At 38.2% G+C, this 23,610-nt stretch overlaps 1 protein-coding gene across 6 annotated transcripts in view; it reads right to left on the bottom strand.

The window, feature by feature from the left end:
* The window catches only part of PPA2 (inorganic pyrophosphatase 2), a 105,968-nt gene that overhangs the window by 65,743 nt on the left and 16,615 nt on the right, over positions 1–23,610 (bottom strand). For 4 of the 6 annotated variants that reach the window (XM_065907380.1, XM_065907384.1, XM_065907383.1 and 1 more), the window contains exons 3-6: positions 20,526–20,570; positions 14,994–15,047; positions 13,481–13,600; positions 5,972–6,058 (exon numbers count right to left, since the gene is read on the bottom strand). In XM_065907380.1, coding sequence (XP_065763452.1) covers positions 5,972–6,058; positions 13,481–13,600; positions 14,994–15,047; positions 20,526–20,570 — 306 coding nt within the window. Of the gene's footprint in view, positions 1–5,971; positions 6,059–13,480; positions 13,601–14,993; positions 15,048–18,081; positions 18,127–20,525; positions 20,571–23,610 lie in introns of all 6 variants that reach the window. The other 2 variants (XM_065907382.1, XM_065907381.1) reach the window with 2 other exon arrangements.

Raw genomic sequence — 23,610 nt, 5'->3', positions numbered from 1 at the left:
TGGCTCAGAGGGTAAAGAATCTGCCTGCAATGTGGGAGAGCTGGGTTCGATTCCTGGATCAGGATGATCCCCTGGGGAAGGGAATGGCAACCCATTCCTGTATTCTTGCCTGGAGAATCCCATGTACAGAGAAGCCTGGTGGGCTACAGTTCATGAGGTTGCAAAGAGTTGGACATGACTGAAGCCACTTAGCACATACAGGGTCTCAACCAACGTCCACTGTTTAGATGGTGATTAAGTAATTCATGTTTACTAAATATTATTTCAGGTCTCATTAACTAAAGGAATAAATTGCTTTGGATATAAGACCTATTTTCTCAGTTCCATTATAAAACTCTCCATCTACTCTGCAAGGAAATTAATGTACATAGCAGATACTGTTACTAATTCCTTGGGAATCATACAGTTGACCTTGTTTCAAAAATGAGTTTACATTCTGCAACAAGAATACAGGTATGCCTCAAAATTTTACACAGAACTAGACTAGGGTTATCATAGACTGTTCTAGCAATTATACAGAAACATTTCAAAAGATAGCATTTTTAAGTCTCAAGTATGCAAGAGTGAATTCTTGCTCCACCATTCTTAGAGGTGATTGAGGTCAATTACTTCACACAAGCCACACACTACTTCAGGACTTGGTTTCTCAACAGTAAAGTGGAGATCATATCACATATTCTTTGATGTAAAGAGAAAGAGCAAAGGAAACAAAAGACACATGAACTATAACATAAGAGGTCTTCTACAGATGTTAATTTTCTCTCTGGGCTCTACACATATCTGCTCACACCTGCCAACTGCTAACTCCTGGGAAGCTGGAATGAGCAGCGTATGACAGTGACCTACAGTGAAACGTCTATGCGGATTTACAATATGAAGAATGACGTAAAACTTCAACTGAAACCAATCAATAGGAAAAACCACGGAAACTAAAACTGCTTAAAACCTGTTATCCTGTGTATTAGGTATATACTGCAGTGTAACAAATCATTATAAATCTAAAGCCTTAAACAGTGTAAATTTATTACCTCACAGTTTCCATACATCATGAGTCCAGGTACAACATTGCTAGATTCTCTGGTTATATGCATGTGTATATGCATAGACACATATAGTATATACTATGTTAATCTATAGTACATATACTAATATTATATATAATATTTATACTATATAAATATATAATTTTTATAATATACAATTTTATATAAATATACTATATATACTATATAAATATATAATATATATACTAAATATACATTGGACTGCAAGGGGATTAAATCAGTCAATCCTAAAGGAAATCAACCCTGAATATTCATTGGAAGAACTGATGCTGAAGCTGAAGCTCCAACACTTTGGCCACTGGATACAAAGAGCTGACTCGCTGGAAAGACCCTGATGTTGGAAAAGAGCGAAGGCAAAAGGAGAAGGGGGCCACAGAGGATGACAAGGTTAGATAGCATCACCAACTCAATAGACATGAATGTGAGCAAACTCCAGGAGGTCCTGAAGGACAGGGAAGCCTGGGTGCAGTCACCTAATGGGGCTGCAAAGGGTCAGACACAACTTACTGACGGAACAACAGCAGTAGACATGTTTTTCAGTAGGAAGGAACTAAGCACCTACTGTGTACCAAGCATTCCATGTAAAATACAAAGGAATGCTTTCAAGATTAATTATGTACACTTTTAAAAATAACTTACATTTAAGATCTTTAATTTTATTTTAGATAATTAGTGACTTTGACAAGTTTATTCAACAGCCTGTACATCAAGTTTTTTTAGATCCCTTTGTTTAGTCAACAATGAATTAGTGATAAGTCAAATCAATTTATCAGGTATATAGATTTTTATGATTTTCAATTACCAATCTCATTAATTATAGGTTTACTGTCAAATTTTTACATCAGTGAAAATAAGATATTTTCATTTAATCTTTTCACTCACTAAATATCTGCATAGGAATTTAAATTAACAACCTGCATTTAATACGAGCCAAGTGGCCCCAAGGATTATACCTTCAGAATAACAGTTTTCTAGGATACCCCCTACACTGTTGGTGGGAATGTAAATCGGTGTAGCCACTATGGAGGTTTCGCAAAAAACTGAAAACAGAATTGCCACATAATCCAGCAATCCCAATCCTGGGCATATATCCAGACAAAACTATAATTCAAAAAAAATACATGCACTCCTATATTCATAGCAGCATTATTCACAACAGCCAAGACAAAGAAAACCTAAATGTCCATTGATGGATGAATGGGTAAAGAAGATGTGGTACATATATACAATGGAATATTACTCAGCCATAAAGAGAATGAAATAATGCCATCTGCAATAACATGGATGGACAGAGAGATGATCATACTAAGTAAAGTTAAATCAGAAAGAGAAAGACAAATACGATACAATTTCTCCTATGTGTGTATGCATGCTAAGTCACGTCAGTCATGTCAAGCTCTTTGCAACCCCATTGACTACAGCCCACCAGGCTTCTCTGTCCATTGGATTCTCCAGGAGAGAATACTAGAGTAGGCTGTCATGCCCTCCTCCAGGGGATCTTCCCCACCCAGGGATCAAACCCGAGTCTCCTGCATGGGAATTCTGGGATCAACAAAGGCAAATTATTATACATACTATACAATGAACAAACAACGAGGTGCCACTATATAGCGAAGGCAATTATATTCAGTATCCTGTGACAAGCCATAAAGGAAAAGAACGTGAAAAAGAATGTGTGTGTGTGTGTGTGTGTACATATATATACAAAAAATGGAATCACTTTGCTCCAAGAGGAAACTAACACAATACCGTAAAACAACTATATCTCAATAAAATAAATTTTCAAGAAAAGAAGAAGAGTTTTCTACTATATAACCTTTCTATCAATGTAATGTTGCTTAATTTAGTGACTCTTCTTATCACAAAATAAGACACAGGAAAATGACCAAAGTAATATAACAGAGCACTTATTATAAGATAGAAGAGAGGAGGTACTCATTAAAATAGTTACATTCTTCCTTCTAATCTATGCATTTCATATATATTTTACTATCCCTCTGGAGAGAAAATGTCCAAAAAAATGCTCAACTATAGCTTAATTTGAACTAAAGCAAACAATCTGGCCATTTTTTCTGCTGGAGAGACAGGGGAATTATAGAGTCACACACACATAAAGGAACTCTAGTCCCTGTCTGTCCTTATCTGGGTATAAAACTAGAAATCAAAATTGGATGCAGATCTCTCCTGCAGGAAAGGAGAAAGAGACAGGGGGAAGGAAGAGAAGAGGGAAGGAGAGAGCAGGCAGAAGAGTATAAGGAAGAAAAAAAAGAGAAAAACAGAAGAAGAAAAAGTGAAAGAAGGCACAGAAAACCTAAGAAGCGGATGAAGAGGAGGAAAAGAGGAAGAGGAGTAAGAAAGGAGAATAAGGAAGAAGAGGAGAAAGAAAGGAGAGGAGAGTAACAAAGTATCACAGCAAATAAACAAGTAACAAAGAATCAGAGGAAACTATTGACTGAAACAACATTCTGGGAGCCTAAAGGTGCTAATATGAATTTCCAGAGATAAGGATTTGATCTTAGCTAGAAGAATACAACTCAAGCAGCGACCACACTTGGTATGTCTTTCATTAAGCACACGCTCTGTGCCAGACACTGAATTGAACACTGCAGTGGCGGGTCTTCTCTTTGGAGAGCTCACTGCCATCTGAGAGGAGAATGAGGCAAACAACACAGACAGTTAGTCCTAAGGAAGCACAGACCAAAGAGCTAGCATGTTCGTCTACGGTAAAGGGAGACTCCCGAGAAGAAGTGATACTACAGCTGAGATCCAAGGATGAGCAGGGGGATGCACAGTGAAAAGAAGGGGGAAGTAAAACCAAGTGAAGAAAGAAGCATGTTCCATTCTGCACAGAGGGAACAGTTTGTGTGCAGGCCTGGATTGAGTGAGGGCAGACACGTCACAGGAGTTGAAAGCATAGTACAGCTACAGGGCAGCGTGCAAACGAGGGGTGGCGGGAGAGAAAGTCGGAAATCAGGGGACAAGGCCTAAACACGAACAACGCAGGAAAAGAGTCTGGTGTAAATGATGGTAGGGAAAATAAGACTCAGCAAGGAAACTGGGCAGTGATAGGAGTAATAGGTGCAATATAATTGAGGACTAGACAAAGCTAGCTCCAGTGATAATGCAAAAGAGATTTAAAGACCGTTTAGGTCACAGAGTCAGTACTTTAAGACTAATGGGATGAACAGAAGCAAAGGATGATCTGTAAGATTTCTCAGTTTCTGTCTCAAGAATCCGGAGGCGAGGAGGGAAGGAAGACACGTGTCCTTCACTGAGAGGAGAAATGTGGAGAGGAGGAAATGAGGAATTCAGTTTTGGACACAAGTGTGAGATGCCTGGGAGACAGTCAACTGTAAATGCAGATAGCTAAGAATGTGGGTCTGAGTTGCAGACAGTAATTTGAGAGCAAAACCACAAACGGTTGGGACTGGATCACCAAGGGAGTCCTCACACGAGAAGAGAGCTGAACAAAGGCACAACTCTCAGGCTAAGCAATGCTGAGGAGCAGGCAGAAGAAAGCAGCCTACACAGAAACCAAGGGGGAGCCAGAATTAGAGGATATCCAAGTCTCCCTGGTACAGCAGAAGTCAAGCAAAGAGACTGACAGAAGAAGGAAGAAGAGGTCAAAGGCATAAAATTCCAAGGTAAATTCAAGTTATACAAAACATATGAAATGGGCTGGTTGGATTTGGTTAAAAGAAAGCTACCAGTGATTGTTCTAAGAGCAGTCTCATAGACATAATGGGGGGATGAAAACAATTTTAAACTGACTGAAGATTAAGTGGGAAGGAGGAGATAGAGATGAGTGTTTGCTCTTTTTACAAGTCTTCTTACAAAAGGGAATATGGAAGAAAGTCAATAAAGAAAAGTGAAAGTCACTTAGTTGTGTCTGACTCTTTGTGACCCCACAGAGTATACAGTCCATGGACTTCTCTAGGCCAGAATACTGGAGAGGGTAGCCTATCCCCTCTCCACTGGATCTTCCCAAACCAGGGATAGAACCCAGGTCTCCCACATTGCAGGCGATTTTTTACCAACTGAGCTATCAGGGAAGCCCCTAATAAAGAAAGGGCAGTTGAAAATACAGGACAAAGAAGAGTAAAGAAAAGAGTGTCATTCAAATGGCAGGAAGGGACAGGGCTGAGAGCACAGGGGAAGCCCTGGTCTCAGTAACAGAAGGAAGGGAAGGAGGAGGATCTGCAGGCACATCTGTTTGAGAGCCTATGGGGAGAGTAAAGGGATCCTTATCTGCAGGTTTCTAGGAGCTCTACAAAATTAAAGACAACATGCTCTGCCGAGAGTGAGAACGAAATACAAGGAGTTTAATAGAGAACAATAAATACTGGCAATAAATGCGGCAGGAAATAGGAGAGAGAATGTGAGTGAAGACACACAGAACTCTATGGGTCGTAGTAACCTGTGAAAGTGTAAGTTTTGTTTGTCCGTAGTAACCTGGAAGCAGGCACACAAAAAAGTACCAGCTAGTTCTCATCAGTGTTGAACATCCTGCCTGGATAATGGCAAGGACGCTGAAGCAGGACTCGGCAAACTTATTTCGTAAAAGGACAGAGAGCAAATACTTGAGACTTTGCAGACTGCAGCATCTCTTCCAACCTCCTCAACTGCGGTGGGGATGCGAAAGCGGCTCAGACAATATGTAAATGAACGGCCAGAGCTGTGTTCTTTATAAAATCTGGTGGCAAGTGGATTTGACTAGCCATGGGCTCGGGTTTACCAACCCACGGTTTAAGAGAAGGAAGTAAAGATACAAAAAGGGACTGATATGAGAGGGATAAACAGGCAGGAACTCTGAAGAGTTGAAGAACTGGTGCCTTCTGAAAAGAACTGAAATTTTATGGCACGACTAAAGTAGAACATACGTTAGAACAACAGTCTATGAAACAAACCTTTGAGCCTATTTCACAAACATCAATGGGATCATTATCTCCACAGCAGTCTGTGCTCTTATCTTTTCGATGGGGATCTTCCCAAGTCTAAAAAACAGAAGTAGGGGTGGAATATAGGTTAATACTCTCTATTATCTTTCCACATCATCATGAAGTTTTACAGATAGTCATAATCCAAGGGAAAAATTCTCAGAAATTAAATAGGCTTAATGCCAACATGGCAGTACATTCTTAAGCATCATAATAATTAAAACAGATTTATACTATTTCCTCCCATCTGTCTCTCATTTGTCTGTATAATCACATCTGAAAGTGGGTGGTATTTCCAAACACTCTTCTTCCAAGTTTAGTCATCGTCTAAATTCATGCTCACTTTTATTTGGAACTTCAGTTCAGATGTTCCTGTTGTCTGTGCCCTTGTTTCTACAAAATGTCTGAATTGCTGCTTCCATTTTTGCTTTCTTTGACATGGTAACAGCACTGGGTCTTGCTTTCCAGGTTTGAAAATAAACTTCCTGTACTTTAAATGACTTCTAATAGAACAAACCCAGTTTTCCCCTCAGAAACCAAAGAACAAGATAGCATCTACCAAAGAAAAGAAAAATTCATTTTTGTCTCATTTCATTCCATTTAAAAGATCCTCCACCTTTTCATCCAATCTTAAGAATTTGACAAAAGCATGAAAAGATGTCAACTCTTGAAAAGAAGTCAACTCTTTAGTTTACTTTAGAGATTATAACTTGTTGCCTACAAACTGTATACATGGGCATTTTTATAAATGAACAGCATAACAGAAATTTATTATCAAGTTTAAAGATCCCTTATGCAAACCATCCTTCCTCAAAACCCTCATGATTAGCTGATTCTGAATAGAGCTGTACAAATTCCCTGAAATTAATCCTCTCAGATTTATAAGATAAGCAGAGAACATCATCTCAAGAATCTTATCTAGAATTTCAGATTATCTAAGCTTGGCTCCTCTAATTTTACATAGATAATTAAAAAGGAATGCTACTAAGAGCTAAACCCAATAGATAAACGCTAACATTTTCTTTCTGATTCTAATTATAGCATATTCAGAAATAAGCTAACTCACCATACCAAAAAAAAAAAAAAAAAAAAACCCACAGTAAATCTAACTACATTAAGTCTAATTACATTCACACTAGGTCTAACTACATTTCATTACCCTCAAATACTACCATAATTAATATAAGAATAGTAAACACAATTGTCAACCTTACATATTGGTTATAGGTGAGAGCTAACCTAAGTGATACATACACACATATACATACATGTATACCAGGAAGAATGTGCAATCTATTAATCCCATTGTACAGATAAGTGAACTGAAGCACAGTTTAAACTTGTCCACCCTCATTCTAAATGGTGGCACCAGGATGAGAACACTTGCTATTAATCATTATGTTACAAAGCCTAAATTTTAGTATGGTAACTGAATTGCAATTACTTTCAGATATAACTTTATTCATAACTCTCTTCCTTTAAATTCTTTCTCTTACTCTCAGAATCTCTTAAATGTATTTTCCTACTGTTGCCCTTACTGCTTCTTATTTTCTATTACCAGGCATCCATTCATTGAGTTAATATTTATTGATAAGCTACTCTGGGCCAGGAGGAATAGAAATTAACAAGACATACTCAGTACCCTGAAGAACACCATGTTAATAAGTGGTGTAGCATCTGTCATAAATGCACAATATTAATCTTAATGTGCTGGAGAAACCATGAAGGAGTAAAGTGAAAGTGGAATTAGAAAACCCAGAGGCAGAATCGGAAAACATCTGGGAGGTTCCTCCTTTCTAAGGCAGGAACCCTTTCCTGAACCTTCCTTAACCTCATTCTCATTCTCAGAAGGGAGCAACTGTGACAAGCTAGAAGTCACTCTAGCCTGAAGGGCAATATCTAGATTCTAGTCCTATGTGAGCCACAAACTACCTAGGCCAAAACATTCAGACCTCAGTATTCTCACCTACAAAAAGGTCTTCAATAAGACAACTGCTAGATACATCCTATCTCTGAATTCTATGATTGTTAGTGGTCATTCATAATCTGCATAAATACTACCAGTAACCAGGAAGCTCACAAATTAACGAAATAACTTAGCCTACTGTGGTCAGAGTTAATTTTTCTACAAAAGTCCTTCTTCGTATTGACACAAAAACTGTCTTCATTCTCTTCAGAAACCCCAACTGCATTTTTTACCTATCAATTTAGTTCTTTCTATGGAGGAAATAAATACATACAGGCAAAATTCTTAACCTATAACAACATTGTCAATTTTAGGATCAGTTCTTCATGATTTCCCTCACCAGAAAAAATACCATACTAGTTCTTTCTATTTCTAGTTCTGCATTTAGTGCTCTAGATCTTCAGGGCTTGGTTTTTTACTACAAAAAAAAAAAGTCATACTAAATGATTTCTAACTTAACTTGAAAATACAGTATAATTTCAAGCAATCACCAGAAGAAATCTTGACAAAGTTAAAACTTGAATTACACCCTCTAGTGGAGTTTTAAATGTCTAGGCTTAAAGCTAAGCAAGGAAACAACTAGGAAAGCAGTCAAGCTAGCAAAAAAATGTCCAGAAGAGGGAATTCCTAATCTTAATATTTGTTTCACAAAACTGACAAAGGCTAGCATCCAGACTTTAAAATAACTTCTACAACTAAGTAAGAAAAAGCAACACAATACAAGATGGGTCAAAATCAGGAACAGATAATTCTAAGAGGAAACATGAATGACTTATAAGTACATGAAAAGATAACCAATCTGATCACAGAAATACAAATTAAAACCAAAATGAGTTGCTATTTCAAAAACATCTGATAACATTAAATACTCATAATTATGTAAGAAGCCTGAAACGCTACTACTGGTAGGAGTGTATATTGTTACAACTTCTTTTGTAAACAATTTGGGAATACCTAGTAAAATAAACAGGTAGGTAACTCAGAACTTAGCAATCTGACTCACAGGGATATACCTAGTAGTATATATGTATACAGAAAAATTTTAGCAGAGGATCCATGAAAAGCTTTAAAAAAAAGTTTAAAAATCTCTCAAGAGGAATACAAATAATGTTAAATTAATACAAAGCATAGCTATAAAGCTATAAAAAAACTCAAAATATACACAGACTACTGATCTAGCCTAAAACAAATCTACTCATCCTCATGCAGGTATCTGAGATCATTACCTTACAATCTTAGAAATATTAACCAATACATCAGTAATCACCATGCTCTGGCCCTTCAGTCTCTCTAAAATATGACTGAATGGTACAGAACTGAGTGTGCAGACTTCTTGAGTACTACGTCCTGATCAATCAGAACTCCCATCTCCAAGTCAAGTAAGATCTGCTCAACCTCTACCTGTGCTTCACCAGCTTCAATGGGGAGCAGAAGCTATTTCACTAGTAGCACCTAATACCAGTGGCAACAGTATCATCACTGAGATAATACCACCCAACACTCATTGAGGGGTGAACTTTGTTTTTGGTCATCTCATTCGAATTCCACAATAACCTTGTGGGGTAGATGGCAGGATGACACAGAGGAACAAATAGGCCTGGTTAGATTTAGTCACTGGTTCCAGGTTATAAAGCTAAGAAGTAGTACTAAATGAAACTTGGGGTCAACGAACCAAATTATAATGAAGTTCAAAATAATAACACAATGATATACCAGTAAGACTGAAGAAATTTTGAAGTTAGTGATTCTAGTCCTTTAACATTATTCAGATGAGTCTTCTAAATATTTACACAGAAAGTTACAATACTTGAATAATATGTGGGAAATATGAACAATTAAGGGAAGACAAACAAAGATAATTTTTGCCCAGTCCAAACTCAAACTTTGAGGAAGTCATCATTGCCAGCGCAGGAGAAGATATTAGCAGGGTTACACAGTCCAGGCAGGTGAAGGTCTGAAATAACGAGAGCACATGGATGACTAAATGGAGAGGCTTCTACGTAAACAGTCTGCTGCTGCTGCAATGTTCTTCCAAGCATGGTTGGCTTGGTTACTGCTCTGAACAAAGTTCCCGATGTTACAAGACGAATCACAAGAGAAGAGCAAAATCCAATTACCCACATATGAACCATATGCAACAGACAGCATGCATTCGTGGGTTCATTTATCCCCCAAATATTTACTGATCACCTAACTCAGCCCCAGACACTAAATGGAGCAGCTGAAAGACAACAACAAACAAAACAAACAGAATCCCTGCCCTCATGAGACTACATTCTACCTGGAACACATTTACAATAAACTTAACAACCAAATTACATCCTGGAGAAGGAAACGGCAGCCCACCCAGTATTCTTACCTGGAGAAGCCCACGGACGTGAGGAGCCTGGCAGGTTACACACAGTCCGTGAGGTCTCAAGAGTCGGACACGACTTAGCAACTAAACCAGCATAGATTATATAGCATGTCAGAAGTTGACAGGTGTAATGGAAAAGGAAAAAAAAAAAAGTATGGAAGAACGATGGGAGTACATGGGGTTAAAACAATAGAGGACGTTAGAGGCAGACATCACGAAGGAGGCAACTGATGAGCAAACACTGGAGGGAGGAGGGTGTGTGGACACTGGGAAAACATGTCCCAAGCGGGGGGTCACAGTGAGTGTGAAAGCTGGAGGCAGGAGTATGCCTAGAGCCTCAGAGGACTCATGAGAAGGCCAGTGCTGGGGTGAGGGCGCAGGAGGGGGAGCAGAAGGAGAAGCTGGGCATGAGATCAGAAACATAAACGGGCCAGGGGCTGGCTTTCAATTTAACAGGCTTACTCTGTCTTAACGTTGACAAGGAAGCAAAAAAAAATATTGGGTACGTTTGTTGTTATTTAGTCACTAAGTTGTGTATGACTCTTCTGTGACAGCCTACCAGGCTCCTCTGTCCATGAAATTTCCATGAAATTTCAGAAAGAATACTACAGTGGGTTCCCATTTCCTTCTCCAGGGGCTCTTTGCCACCCAGGGATCAAACCCGCATCTCCTGCATTGGCAGGTGGGTTCTTTACCACTCAGACAGTTGGGTACATTACCTTGTCCATAAACAACTGGCCTAATTTCAACTTTATATAAACATGAATCAATGTAGTTATTTTTGCTTGGTGTTTAACTTCTGTGCAATCTATGGTACATTTTTCTGCTGAGAACTCACACATACACACACCACCACCACCACCACCAACACCAACATCATCAGTCTGGGGTTAAAAAGAGAGTAAAGATCTCTGGTTAAAAATGGCAGAGAGAATACAAGTCTATTTCCTCTTCCTCACTTCCATCCTATCCACAGTGGCCTCCTTTCTGCTACTCAGACACACCAGCCCTCCTTCCACCTCTAGACTTTCATACCTTGAGTTCCTCTAAATGGCCTGGGATGGCACTCACTTCCTTAGACGCCACCCTCTCACTTTCTTCTGGTCTCCTCTTAGAAAACAGCTCCCATCTGAGGCCTTCCTCCCCACTGCAACAATTCCACCACACCTTAGACCCATTTTCTGTTTGATTATTCTCCAACACACTTACCACCATCTGACATTCTATACGTTTTTACTTTTTTTCGTCTGTCTCTCTTTCTCTTAGAATAAAAGTTCCACAAGAATTCTTGTCACTTTTATCACTGCTTTACCTCCAGTACTTAGGACATGGTCTGGCAAACATCAGGTACTCAAAAAACCAGTCCTGAAGACATGAACAGCTCTGTGAAGCAAGGGCTGGTGTGAAAATTACAAGGGCAACTGGAGACCCTGAAGCTGCTGCTGTGATGGGGGGGACGCGAGAGGGACAAAGGCTGCAGAATAAGGCTGCAAAAGTAGGGCCAGACCATGAAGGGTTGAGGGGCTATGTTAGCAATGTTTCATTCTATCCTTTCAGCAATAGGAAACCATTAAAAGGTTCTCATACGGACAAAAATGGTACTTTGGGATATTAGGTGCAGTATGAAATTTCAGTAGGCAGCGTTGAATGCAGGGGACATTAAGAATCAACATTAAGAGTCTAATTCTGCTCTAGCTGAAGAACTATTGCACCTTGCAGACTAATATAATAGCATGTAAGAGCACCTTGAACATTCAAACACATCCAGAGGAATACAAAAATGTGTCAGAACTTTAAATAGATGAACTACAAAAGATGAGTTAATCAGAATCTATTATGCTCCACTGTAGCCACTAATTTAGTTGTTGATCATCCCACCTCCAGGAGACTGTAAATGCTTTAAAAAAAAAAAAAAAATACAAGACCATATAATAGTAAGAACAACAACTACTCTACTTTTCAAAGGTCTGTTTATGTCTTCCTTTAATTCAGTGGCTTGTGAAGCCCCCCCTCATCTCTTCATCTTCTGCAGACAGTATTCCCTAAGCTTAACAAAAATGTTCACACCCTTTCACTGCCAGGTCAAACAGAATGTCTATTTAGGCACCTGGGAAGTCAGAATCCTGTGGTCTGTTTCAACAAACATCCTCATTCTTAGCACACCATTTTAGAAGCGCCTGTTTTAACCAAGAATGTATCCATGTGGGTGGTCTAACTGCCATCAAAGGCAGTCTGACTCTTTAGAAAACAATTTTCTTTTTTCTTTTCCTGCAAATGTTTATTCTACATGGGCAGCTGGGGTTTTTTTGTTTTGAGTTAGATAAAACAAGAACCCCTTTCTCTCAGATATTTCCCAAAAAGCATCTTGGAATTTCACACAAAATATTAAAATTAATAAACAAAATTAAAATATAAAAATAACCAGATAGACAGATGCTCTAAAGGTTTTTATAAACATAAAGGCAGATGCTTCTCTATGTATCCAAACCTAGATTTCTGATTCTCCATATTCTGAGTTTTACTCACTAAATTATCTGAAAGAAGTTACCACTTCCTAGGAATGAGGAAACATGGGAAGAAAAAAAAGAAGAAAAAAGGAATAAAAGCAAATAGTAAATGTTACTCTCTAATAGGAATGCTGCTTTACCATCACTTAACCATTGTTTTCATTGCTTCCTACTGAAAAATCATAAATTCTTAATAGTATATAATTAAGTTGCCTTATTCAATTCACAATGAGTTCTGAAAGAGGTATCAATTTAATAGGTTCATCTGTTAAAGTTTAAAAAATAAAATTCATGCTGTCATGTACGAATGTATATAAAAGCATAACTTGTCATATCCAAAAAAATGACTGCAGATAAAGGAAATAAAATATTTTTCACTGAGTCTTAATAGCCAGACCCAGAAAAAGAAATGTGTTCAAAATGCCAAATATGAGTATTCTAAATACCTAACTCTGAGAATTTGAGTACAGACATATATACAGTTTGAAAAAAAGTTTATTGATACAATAAAATTCCACATTAAAAAATTTTTAAATTTACAAATCTCTCACACTGACATGTCCTTAATTTAAATTCAAGTAGTTCACAGGATTTACAAGGCAATTTTTTCAGAAGACAGAGAAGTTTTACCATTATAACAAAAATGTTACCTGAGGGAGGGCACCGTAATTCCATATATAACCCTTGTGAGGAAAGATATTTGCCACATAGCGAAGCTTGCCATCCTTCACATCTTGTTTAATGGGATTCAATGGTTCCTTTGTGGCAATCTAAGCAGATTGTGGGAGCAAAGGGGTGTGGGACATAAGAAATAGTTAATCCTATATTCAAACATGATTTTTAAATCTGCCATCATCAGACTAAATATTCATATTCCAACTTATTGATCAAAGATAACTTTAAAAATAAGTTAAGCTGGTTCTTATTTGTAATTTACTGTTTTGTATTAAACTGGGGAGGAAACGTAGGATAATATATTTAGGTACTCTATTACTTATGGACTCATTATTTGTAACACAAATAATAAATATTATTGAAATGGCAAGAAGATAAGGATTAATCAACATGCTTTTTGTTACTACTTGGGTTTTCTACCATCAATCTTATAACAAAGATTTTTCACTAATTGAGTTCATTTTAAAGTTACCTTTCAATCATATTCAAATTGCCATGCCAAGAAAAAAAAAAACCTATCCTACAAAAGTAAACAAAAAATAATTGAAGCCATGTTTGAATGAATAAACACTGATTAAATTAGGTAGGATCTCACAGGTTCTTGATCCTACACCCAAGTGAGGTAGAGAGTAGCCAAGAATAATAAAACATTGTACCAAAAGCAAGAAGAGCAAAAGAAGAATCTAATTACTTTTTCCTATTAAAATATTAACCAAAAAACCTACTATTTTAGAGAAATCATTCTCCAAATAAAGAATCTGCAAAACATATACTGATAAAACTATCTTAACTTAAACATTTAAAATAATACCTACCTCTACATCCAAAGTTACAGAAGACTTAGATAACTAACCAAAGTACCACAAATCAAATTTCACTCAGAAATAGCGACCTGACTTAACTGAAGATGAAACAATAAAATTCTGAAAAGCAAAAGGGAAGTTCTTGATAGGTTCACACCATCAAGAAAAATCAAGAAAATATTATTAATTTTAAAAACTAACCAGGGGAATAGCAGATGCTCTTAGAAAGTACTCAGAAATCAAGAGTTGGCCAGAAAAACACTTTCACTCCTCTTCGAGTTAAATTTAATCTAAAGGAGAATTAAGTCCTCAGGAACCAAAATTGTCAGCGCCAAATATGCTGCAATTATGTCTATGAACAAATACATCTCAGAACCTATTTAAGAAAACCTTAAAAGTATCTGCTATTTTCAAAGATATAGGAGTCAGGAAAATTAAATAAATATGTGTATAACAAAATAGGCAAAAAAGAATATAGTCTCTTTAAAGTGTAAATTCAGCTTTGAATAATATTTTCTTTTTTGAAAATAGATTCAAAGTATGTTTACAAGAATGTTTTCCATTGTCTTCATTATAAAGAAGCTTGTCAACCATCCCAAATTCAAAATATTATGACAAACAACTTGAAACAAAATTTTATATCATTATTAATTATTCCATTTGATGTTAATAGGATATTTCATACCTCCATTTTAGCATTTGTCCACCGAGGTACTTCCACAACCATGTTAAACACATTCTGCAATTTAAAAATACAACAAAGAAAACATTTTTTTAATGTTGTCATCTTTTATTTTTTCACTTACCTCCTGCATGAGAATGTTTTATTTTTTTCCTACAAAAAATGTAAAAAGTCTGCATTATATGTCTGCCTATGCCTTAAATTCCTACTAAAAAATTAGAGAAGCAGTTGGTTAAAATATAACAGAATTTAAGCCTGATTGTGTTACTTGACCACTACTGCATGGTGTTAGAAGTGGCTACATTTCTGGAAATACCTTTTGGTAGGGACAGAATCAGAATGGAGCCAAGAAACGTGTTTCAATTACTTTCCAACTAAAATAGAAGTGGGCGCTGAGTGTCTCACTTTTCCAGTCTATAAAGTAAGGGTGATAGTCTCTGTCCTCATCCCACACAAGGCTGTGAAGATCAGTTACATGCTTTAAATGAAAATACACAATTAAGAAGTAAAATATTTTGAAAATCATAAAAAAATATTTAAATCCAAGTTAGAACTATCATAATGTAAAACTGAGGCCATTAGTATAGGTAGTTACAAAGCTTACAAAGAGTCACACAGCCTAGCTTGCATCATCTAGTGATCTCTGATTCCCTAAACTTACAGAAGAAACACTGCTTCTTTCTACCGCTTCTGACCTCGTAGAGTACTTGACACTCTAGGTCAGCGGTGACTAACAGTACCGGCCTTACAAAGAAAAGGCCTTAGGGGTTCCCTGGTGGCTCAGTGGCCAAGAATCCGCCTGGGGAGGCAGGAGACATGGGTTTGATCCCTAGGCTGGGAAGATCCCATATACCAAGGGGCAAATGAGCCCAGGCAACACAGCTGCTGAGCCCATTCTCCGGAGCCCAGGAACCGCAGCTGCTGAAGCCCATGCCCCCTAAAGCCTGTGATCCACAAGAGGAGCCCCCACAATGAGAAGCCTCCGCACCTCAGCTAGAGAGGAGCCCCTGCTCGCTGCAGCTGGAGAAAGCCCAAGCAACAGCAGAAGACAGACCGCAGCCAAATATAAACAAATAAAACTATTTTTAAAAAAGAGAGAGAGAAAGTCTATGTTGAAAGTTGGCTTGCCTCCCATTCTGATATCAGTAACTAACAACTTATCAAAGCAATGGTTTAAAACAGTCTTCGTCCAAGTGTGGACATGGACCAGGGCTAATCTACAAGTTGACAGTTACCGGCTGCTTTAGAAACATTGATAACAACTTGACCAAGTAATTTTTATGGCTGTCAAACCTATTAATAAGTATTTGGAACTTGAATTAAGTTTTTCTAATAGTTCATTTTGATTGTACTTTTTTAAAGTATTAGTATCAGTTCACAAAAGATTAGAAATAAACAAACCAAAAAACTACCTTTCACCACAGACCATTTTAGAAGCAGCGATTAAATATAGTTATTCTCAACTATGCCACACAGTAAAATCACCTGGAGAGCTGGAATTGATTTTTTTTTTTAAAGAGATTTCTAGAGCCCCCATCTCCTACATATTTGAATTCGGTGGTTCTGTAGTGAAGCCAGGGTATTGCTTATTTTTAAAAGCTCCTAAGCAGTTTTAATATGCAGCCAGAGTTGAGAACCTCTGGTTTAAAGTACTGCTAAACAATATCCCTGGTGGCTTAGATGGTAAAAGCATCTGCCTACAATGCAGGAGAACTGGGTTCGATCCCTAGGTTGGGAATATCCCCTAGAGAAGGTAATGGCAACTCACTCAAGTATTCTTGCCTGGAAAAGCCCATGGACAGAGGAGCCTGGTGGCCTACAGTCCATGGGGTCGCAGAGAGTCAGACACGACTGAGCAACTTCACTTCACTTCACTTCAAACAATATCTGGGGTTTTCTTAGTGAAAGCAGGAAAGCTGCTAACTCAAAGAATGCCATTTACACAATTAAATATAAATCAAGCCACAGAAGTAATGATGGTTTTTAAGTTCTTCTAGATGAGACCGAAGTTTACCATGACAAAACTGCATACTCATAATGAGATAAAGAACAAAGCTGAGAATGCATTCTCAACAACTGCTCCTTAGAAATATGTCTCATATCTATCTTAGCAACCTTATATACAGGCCTGCTGTTAGGTTTCATTTTCCATGCTCTTTCATGAGGTACCCCAGCACCTGCTTAAATATGTCTGAAGGAGCTGTTAAAAAGAAAAACCTAAGTAAACGGCAGATGTTCACATAATTTATTCATCCCTGAAAGTCTGGCTCTAGGAGAAGAAATGCATGCAGATGAATACTCAGAGGTGACACAGAAGACAAAGCTAGTGCCAGTCCTTTTATAGAAAGAATGACACCTACCAAAACCCCTCACAGAGACTTGAATTACGGCGAGAGAACAATGGATCAGGTTTGAATTGTAAGCCTGCAAACTACACTCTTCCTCACCATTTGCTCCTGATCACTAGGAGTGCACTTCCAGTCTGCTTTTCTTCTCTCAGGCTAAAATGCACATGACCTGTAATTTTTTAAAGCCAATGTTAGCCTGTTTATTCTAAGATTAATGCTAATTACAAACCAAAAGTGGTCTGCTGAAATTTATTAGAAAATCACAAAGACACAAGGAGACATGTTTCAAATTCGGAAAGTTGGGTTAGGGACATCTACCTCTTCCTTCAGCTCTTTTTTCTATTTTTTTCCCTTCTATTTTTATTGCAGAAAAAAAAAAGGATGAAAAAGCAGTCAGTAGATTTTCTATGTGTGTGTGCTCAGTGCTGTCTGACTCTGCAGCCCCGTGGACTGGAGCTGCCAGGCTCTTCTGTCCACGGGAATTCCCGGGCAAGAATACTGGAGTGGGTTGCCATTTCCTTCCCCAGGGAATCTTCTCGACCCCAGGAATGAAACTCTTGTGTCTTGTGTCTCCTGCATTAGCAGGCAGATTCTCTAACACTGCATCATCTATATTCTTGAGGTGTAAAAAAAAAAGGAAATAACCCTTCTATTCTCTTTCTAACCCTTAAAATATCAAATAAACTTGGATTTGACATTAAAGCAAAGGCAATAATTGCAAAAATAAACAAGTGGGAACATACTCAAGTAAAAAGCTCTGCACGGCAAAGGCAAAACGAAAAGGCAACCTATGGAATGGAAGAAAACAGTTGCAAGTCATATATCTGTTAAAGGGTCAATAAGCAAAATATATAAAGAAATCATGTAACTTAACAGCAAAAAAACAATCCATCAAAAAAAATGGGTACAGGTCTTAAATACTTTTCCAAAGAAGACATACAGATGGCCAACATTACTAATCATCAAGGGAAAGAAAGCAAATCGAACTCACAATAAGATACCAGGTCATGCCCATTAGAATGATTATCATGAAAAAAGATAAGAAATAACAGTATCAGTGAGGATGTAGAGAAAAGGAACCCTTGTGCACTGCTGGTAGAAATGTAAACTGGTACAGACACAATGGAAAAGAGTATGGAGGTTCCTCAAAAAATTGAAAATAGAACTACCACATAACCCAGAAATCCCACTTTTGTATATATATCCAAAAAAAAGGAAAACAGGATATTGAGGTGGTACTTGTATTCCTATGCCCATTATAGCATTACTCACAATAGTCAAGACACAGAAACAGCCTAAGTGCCGGTCAACAGATGAATGAATACATTTTTTACAAATACAAGGGAATAGTATCAAGTATGAGAAAGAACAACATCTTGCCCTTGGTGACAGGATGGGTGAACCTGGAAGGTATTATGCTCACTGAAAGAAATCAGACAGAAAAAGACAAATACTGCATGGCACCACTTACAGGTAGAATCTTAAAAAGTTTAAAAAAGCCAAGTTCATAGAAAGAGAGTAGAAAAGTAGTTGCCACGGCCTGAGGGGTGAGGGAAATAGAAAAGAATTAAAAAAAAAAAATCTCAAATCAAAAATCAGGTAGTCACCAACACACAAACTATGTTCTAAAAATTAAATTTTAAGTTGGTTTCCCTGGTGGCTCAGATGGTAAAGAATCTGCCTGCAATGTGGGAGACCTGAGTTCGATCCCTGGTTTGGGAAGATCCCTTGGAGGAGGCCATGGCAACCCACTCCAGTGGTCTTGCCTGGAGAATCCCATGGACAGAGGAGTCTGGTGGGCTGCAGTCCCCGGGGTCACAAAGACTAGGTACTACTGAGTGTGTACTATGTACATAAACATATATGTGCTCAGTATACATGTACTTAGTATATACGTACTCAGTAAACAATTGTTCCCACTGAAACAACTGTTTTCAGGTTAACACTCGAAGTCTCTAGGAACCTATAAAGACTTGAGCCCCTGATTGTCTATGTATCCATTCCACAGAGCAATGGTTCTCAGACTTCAGACTGCAGAGGATGCCCTGGGACACTTGCTTTGGGCTTTCCAGGTGCAGAGTGGTAAAGAATCCACTACCCAATGCAGGAGATGCAAGAGACAAAGGTTTGATTTCTGAGTCTGAAAGACTCCCCGGAGAAAGAAACGGCAACGCACTCCAGTAGTTTTGCCTCAGAAATCGCATGGGCAGAGGAGCCCAGAGGACTACAGTCCAGGGGTCACAGAGAGTCGGACACAGAGTGACTGAGCAGAGAACACCTCTTAGATGTGAAGACTCCCCAGTCCACATGAATTTAGTAGATATGGAATGGACCAGGAATCTGAAACATTAACAAGTGCCCTAAGCAGTTCCAATGCAGATGGTTTAGGACCATTCTGACAAACATCAGTTTAGTAAAATACAAGATGGGGGGCAGCAAAAGCTGATAGGAATTAAACAGCCCCACAGCTATGCTTAGAAAGAGATTCAAAGGCTGGGGTCGAAAGTTTCAGCCAGCTGAGACTAGAGGGCAATAAGGTGAGGAAGGGAAAAGAAGGCTAAGGAAGAGGCAGGAAATGTTTCCTGGAATCAGCAAGATAAAAAGGCATCAACAGAAAGAAATGGGAAGACAGACATCAGTCAAACATTCTAGTCCTAAGTCAAGAAAAATTAAAAATTTGACAGGCATATACTTGAAAGATGAATTGAGAATGCATTTATTTAGCATATAGTTGGAATATAGCATATATTCCTGAATCCTAGAATAGTCAGATTCATAAAGAGAAAGTAGCACAGTGGTTACCAGGGGCGACGTGGACGTGGAGTGGAGAGCTACTGCTGAATGGGTCCAGAGTTTCAGTTTGAGAAAATGAAAAAGTTCTAGAGATGGATAGCAGTGATGGGCGTGTAACATGGTAAGGAATTTAATGTCACTGAACTGTACACTTAAAAAGTGTACAATAAATAATATGGCAAATGTCATGTTATATGTATTTTACCATAAGGGAATAAAGTAAAATAGTAATATTGTCCCTAGCTGCCTCAAAGACTAGAAGAAAAACATAAGGATGCACTCATAAGTTCTGCAAGGGAAAATAATTCAGCATCACTGCACAAATGCGGACTACCATCAAGGTCTTTAAAAGACAATATAAGTGATACACACAAATAAAAACCTTTAGATGTACCTCATATTCATCATTTCGTGCTCTTTTTGTAGGAATGCCATTTTCCTATAAAAGAAAAGATGGTTATTAGAGAAATGCAATTCAAAAATACAATGAGGTACCATCTCACACTGGTCAGAATGGCCATCATAATAAAGCCTACAAATAATAAATGCTGGAGAGGGTGTGGAGAAACGGGATCCCTCTGACACTACTGGTAGGAATGGAAACTGATGCAGCTATTATGGTGAACAGCGTGGAGATTTCTTAAAAGCATGATCCAGCAATCCCATTCCTGGGCATATATTCAGGAAAGACAAAAACTCTAATTTGAAAAGATACTTGGACCCCAATGCTCATAGCAGCACTGTTTATAATAGCCAAGACATGGAAGCAATCTAAATGTTCATTGACAGATGAATGGATAAAGAAGATGTTTTATACATATATAATGGAATATTAGTCATAAAAAAGAACGAAATAATGTCATTTGCAGCAACATGGATAGAAATAGAGATTAACATGCTAAGTGAAGTATGACAGATAAAGACAAATATAAACTATCATTTATATGTGAAATCTAAAAAAATGATACAGAACTTATTTATAAAAACAGAAATATTAATAGACTCACATAGAAAATAAATATGATCAACAAAGGGGAAGGCAGGGAGGGAAGAATTGGGAATTTGGGATTAACAGATACACACTACTGGATATAAAATAAACGGCGAGGACCTACTGTATAGCACAGGGAACTATATTCAATACCCTGTAATAACCTATATGGTAAAGAACCTGAAAAGAATATATGTGTGTGTGTGTGTGTATATATATATATAAAACTGAATCACTTTGTTATATACCTGAATCACTGTAAATGAATTATACTTCAATTTTTAAAAGATGCTATTTTTGACTCTAATATTTCATGAAAGAATACAGCTGTATTGACCGTATAGCAATAAAAATATGCCTATAGTATAAACATTCCACCAGAGGTTTCCAGAAACCTGATTCAACAGAGAATCCACCAAACGCCCAGTGCAGTTTTCTCTCTGCATTTGCATCTCCAGTGCATGAGCATCAAAGTGCTACATAAAACAAATTATTAGAAAAGCTAAATCCCTTTCAAGTGTATTTTCCTAGTTTTTATAAAATAAGCCAAGGCTCTGTTCAGTCTTTAAGGAAAGACTGGCAGTTTCCAGTAATCATGCTTAAAACAGTCATTTCATTGTTGAAATGAAACTCCAGGGAGTGCGACTAACAAGCCATGAAAGCGCTCGGCTGCGCCTCCTGCCTGTGATCCCCACCAAGGTGTGATTACCCAGTCTCCACCAAGCACTTTTAAATTAAAAGAGCATCACGCGGCGGGTTGGGAAGAAAAATTACACCATTCCCAAATGCTCACACGTTATATGTAACTTTTACACACCAAAACAGCTAATGAAGCACACACACAGAAGAACAACTATTCCAAGTCGGCCCTGATACATTAGTTCTTTTCCTAAAGTACCACCGCCCAAAGCATAAGGTCCAAGAGTTCTAGTCATTCTGTCTGGGAACAAGGGAAGCCTATTGACACAACCACTGTGTGTACCAGTCCCCACAGGCCCAGAATTCATTCGCACAACCTGTTACACTTTGTTCTGCCATATCAATTTTTCATATGCCCAAATCTCATGTTCCCCAAAACCCATCCTCCTAAGGATGTATGAAGTGGGATGTATGAAGCCCATGGTTTGTTCCACTTACACCCCGACCTACTACACAATTCCTCCCTATAATACTGTTATCACTGCTACTGCCATTAGGTCTAGAGGCTGTCCCCACAGGAAGCAGCATGCACTAGTCACTCCTACCTTCACTGCTCACTTCTAGATTTCTAGCACCTTACAGTGTTTGTTTGACTTGTTTATCTTTAGGTTGCTAGTTTCCCCTGGCGGAGAGGGAACTAGATTCACCTTATTCACCAGTGCAACTCTGGTGCTTGGAATACTGTCTGACTCATAGTAACCAAGCAATAACTGTTTACTGAATGAATAAGTTAATTAACAAATAAATGGATGAATGCACCCTCTTTAAGTCAAAATCAAAGAGAGTGGTTGGGAGATGTGAGGTACCTAGGTTGGACAGCTCACTGGCCAAAACAAGACACATACACACACACACACACACACACACACACACACACACACACACACGACGCCAAAACAAGACACATACACACACACACACACACACACACACACACACACACACACACACACACACACACACACACACAAACACACACACACACACACACACACACACGACTATGGAGTTCTTTATGCTCTCTCACCGGTTTCCTTCTCTCTCCAGATTACATGACTCCTTGTCCTGTAGCTGAATACCACCCAGAAGCAGTGAGCTAGAAGGATTACACAAGAGTAGCTAAGATACAGACTTTGTTGATGATGCTGCTGAACGTCCTCTTCCTTGGATGTCTCTGGGATACTTATTTATGAAAAGTTTTATAGATATTATAGGAAATGACTATAGTTTTAAATGTGTTTGTAAATAATAGTTTAGAATAAAATACCTTTCCTTTTGCTTATTATATCAAGACACCATTGTTTATTGTCTTCTTGACTTCACACCTGCTATTATTTAAAATAAAACCTGAAGAAACGTTAAAAAAAAAAATTACAGTCTGGAGTTACAGCACCTACATTCAAATCTCATCTCCACAGCAGACCAGATTTGTGACCATGGGCAAGGTACTTCACCTCACTAGCAAAATAAAAATGATAACAGCGGCCCTGGACGTACTGAAATAACGCAAGTCAAGCTCTGAGCATAGTGCCTGGCTAAGAAGACCTGGGAGGCAGCATAAATCCTATTCGCATGCCCCAGAACCTTACTGTGACCCCTGAGAGTCAGCCCCTGAGGTAACACCAGAAAGGTCAAACCAGACTTGCAGCTGCAGCAGCTTCCCACTTTTTCCCTGGTCTCTGCTCCACACTGAACCCACCATGGTTCTGGAAAACCCAACCCCACTAGCCAGTCCCACAGAATCTCATCCTGGAATGTAGTTCTGATTACTGAAAAACGTGGTAATGAA

Source organism: Muntiacus reevesi, chromosome 16 (assembly GCF_963930625.1).
Source record: "Muntiacus reevesi chromosome 16, mMunRee1.1, whole genome shotgun sequence".
NCBI lineage: Eukaryota > Metazoa > Chordata > Mammalia > Artiodactyla > Cervidae > Muntiacus > Muntiacus reevesi.
Note: the sequence above shows the minus strand (reverse complement) of the source record. Positions and strands in the feature narration are given on the sequence as shown.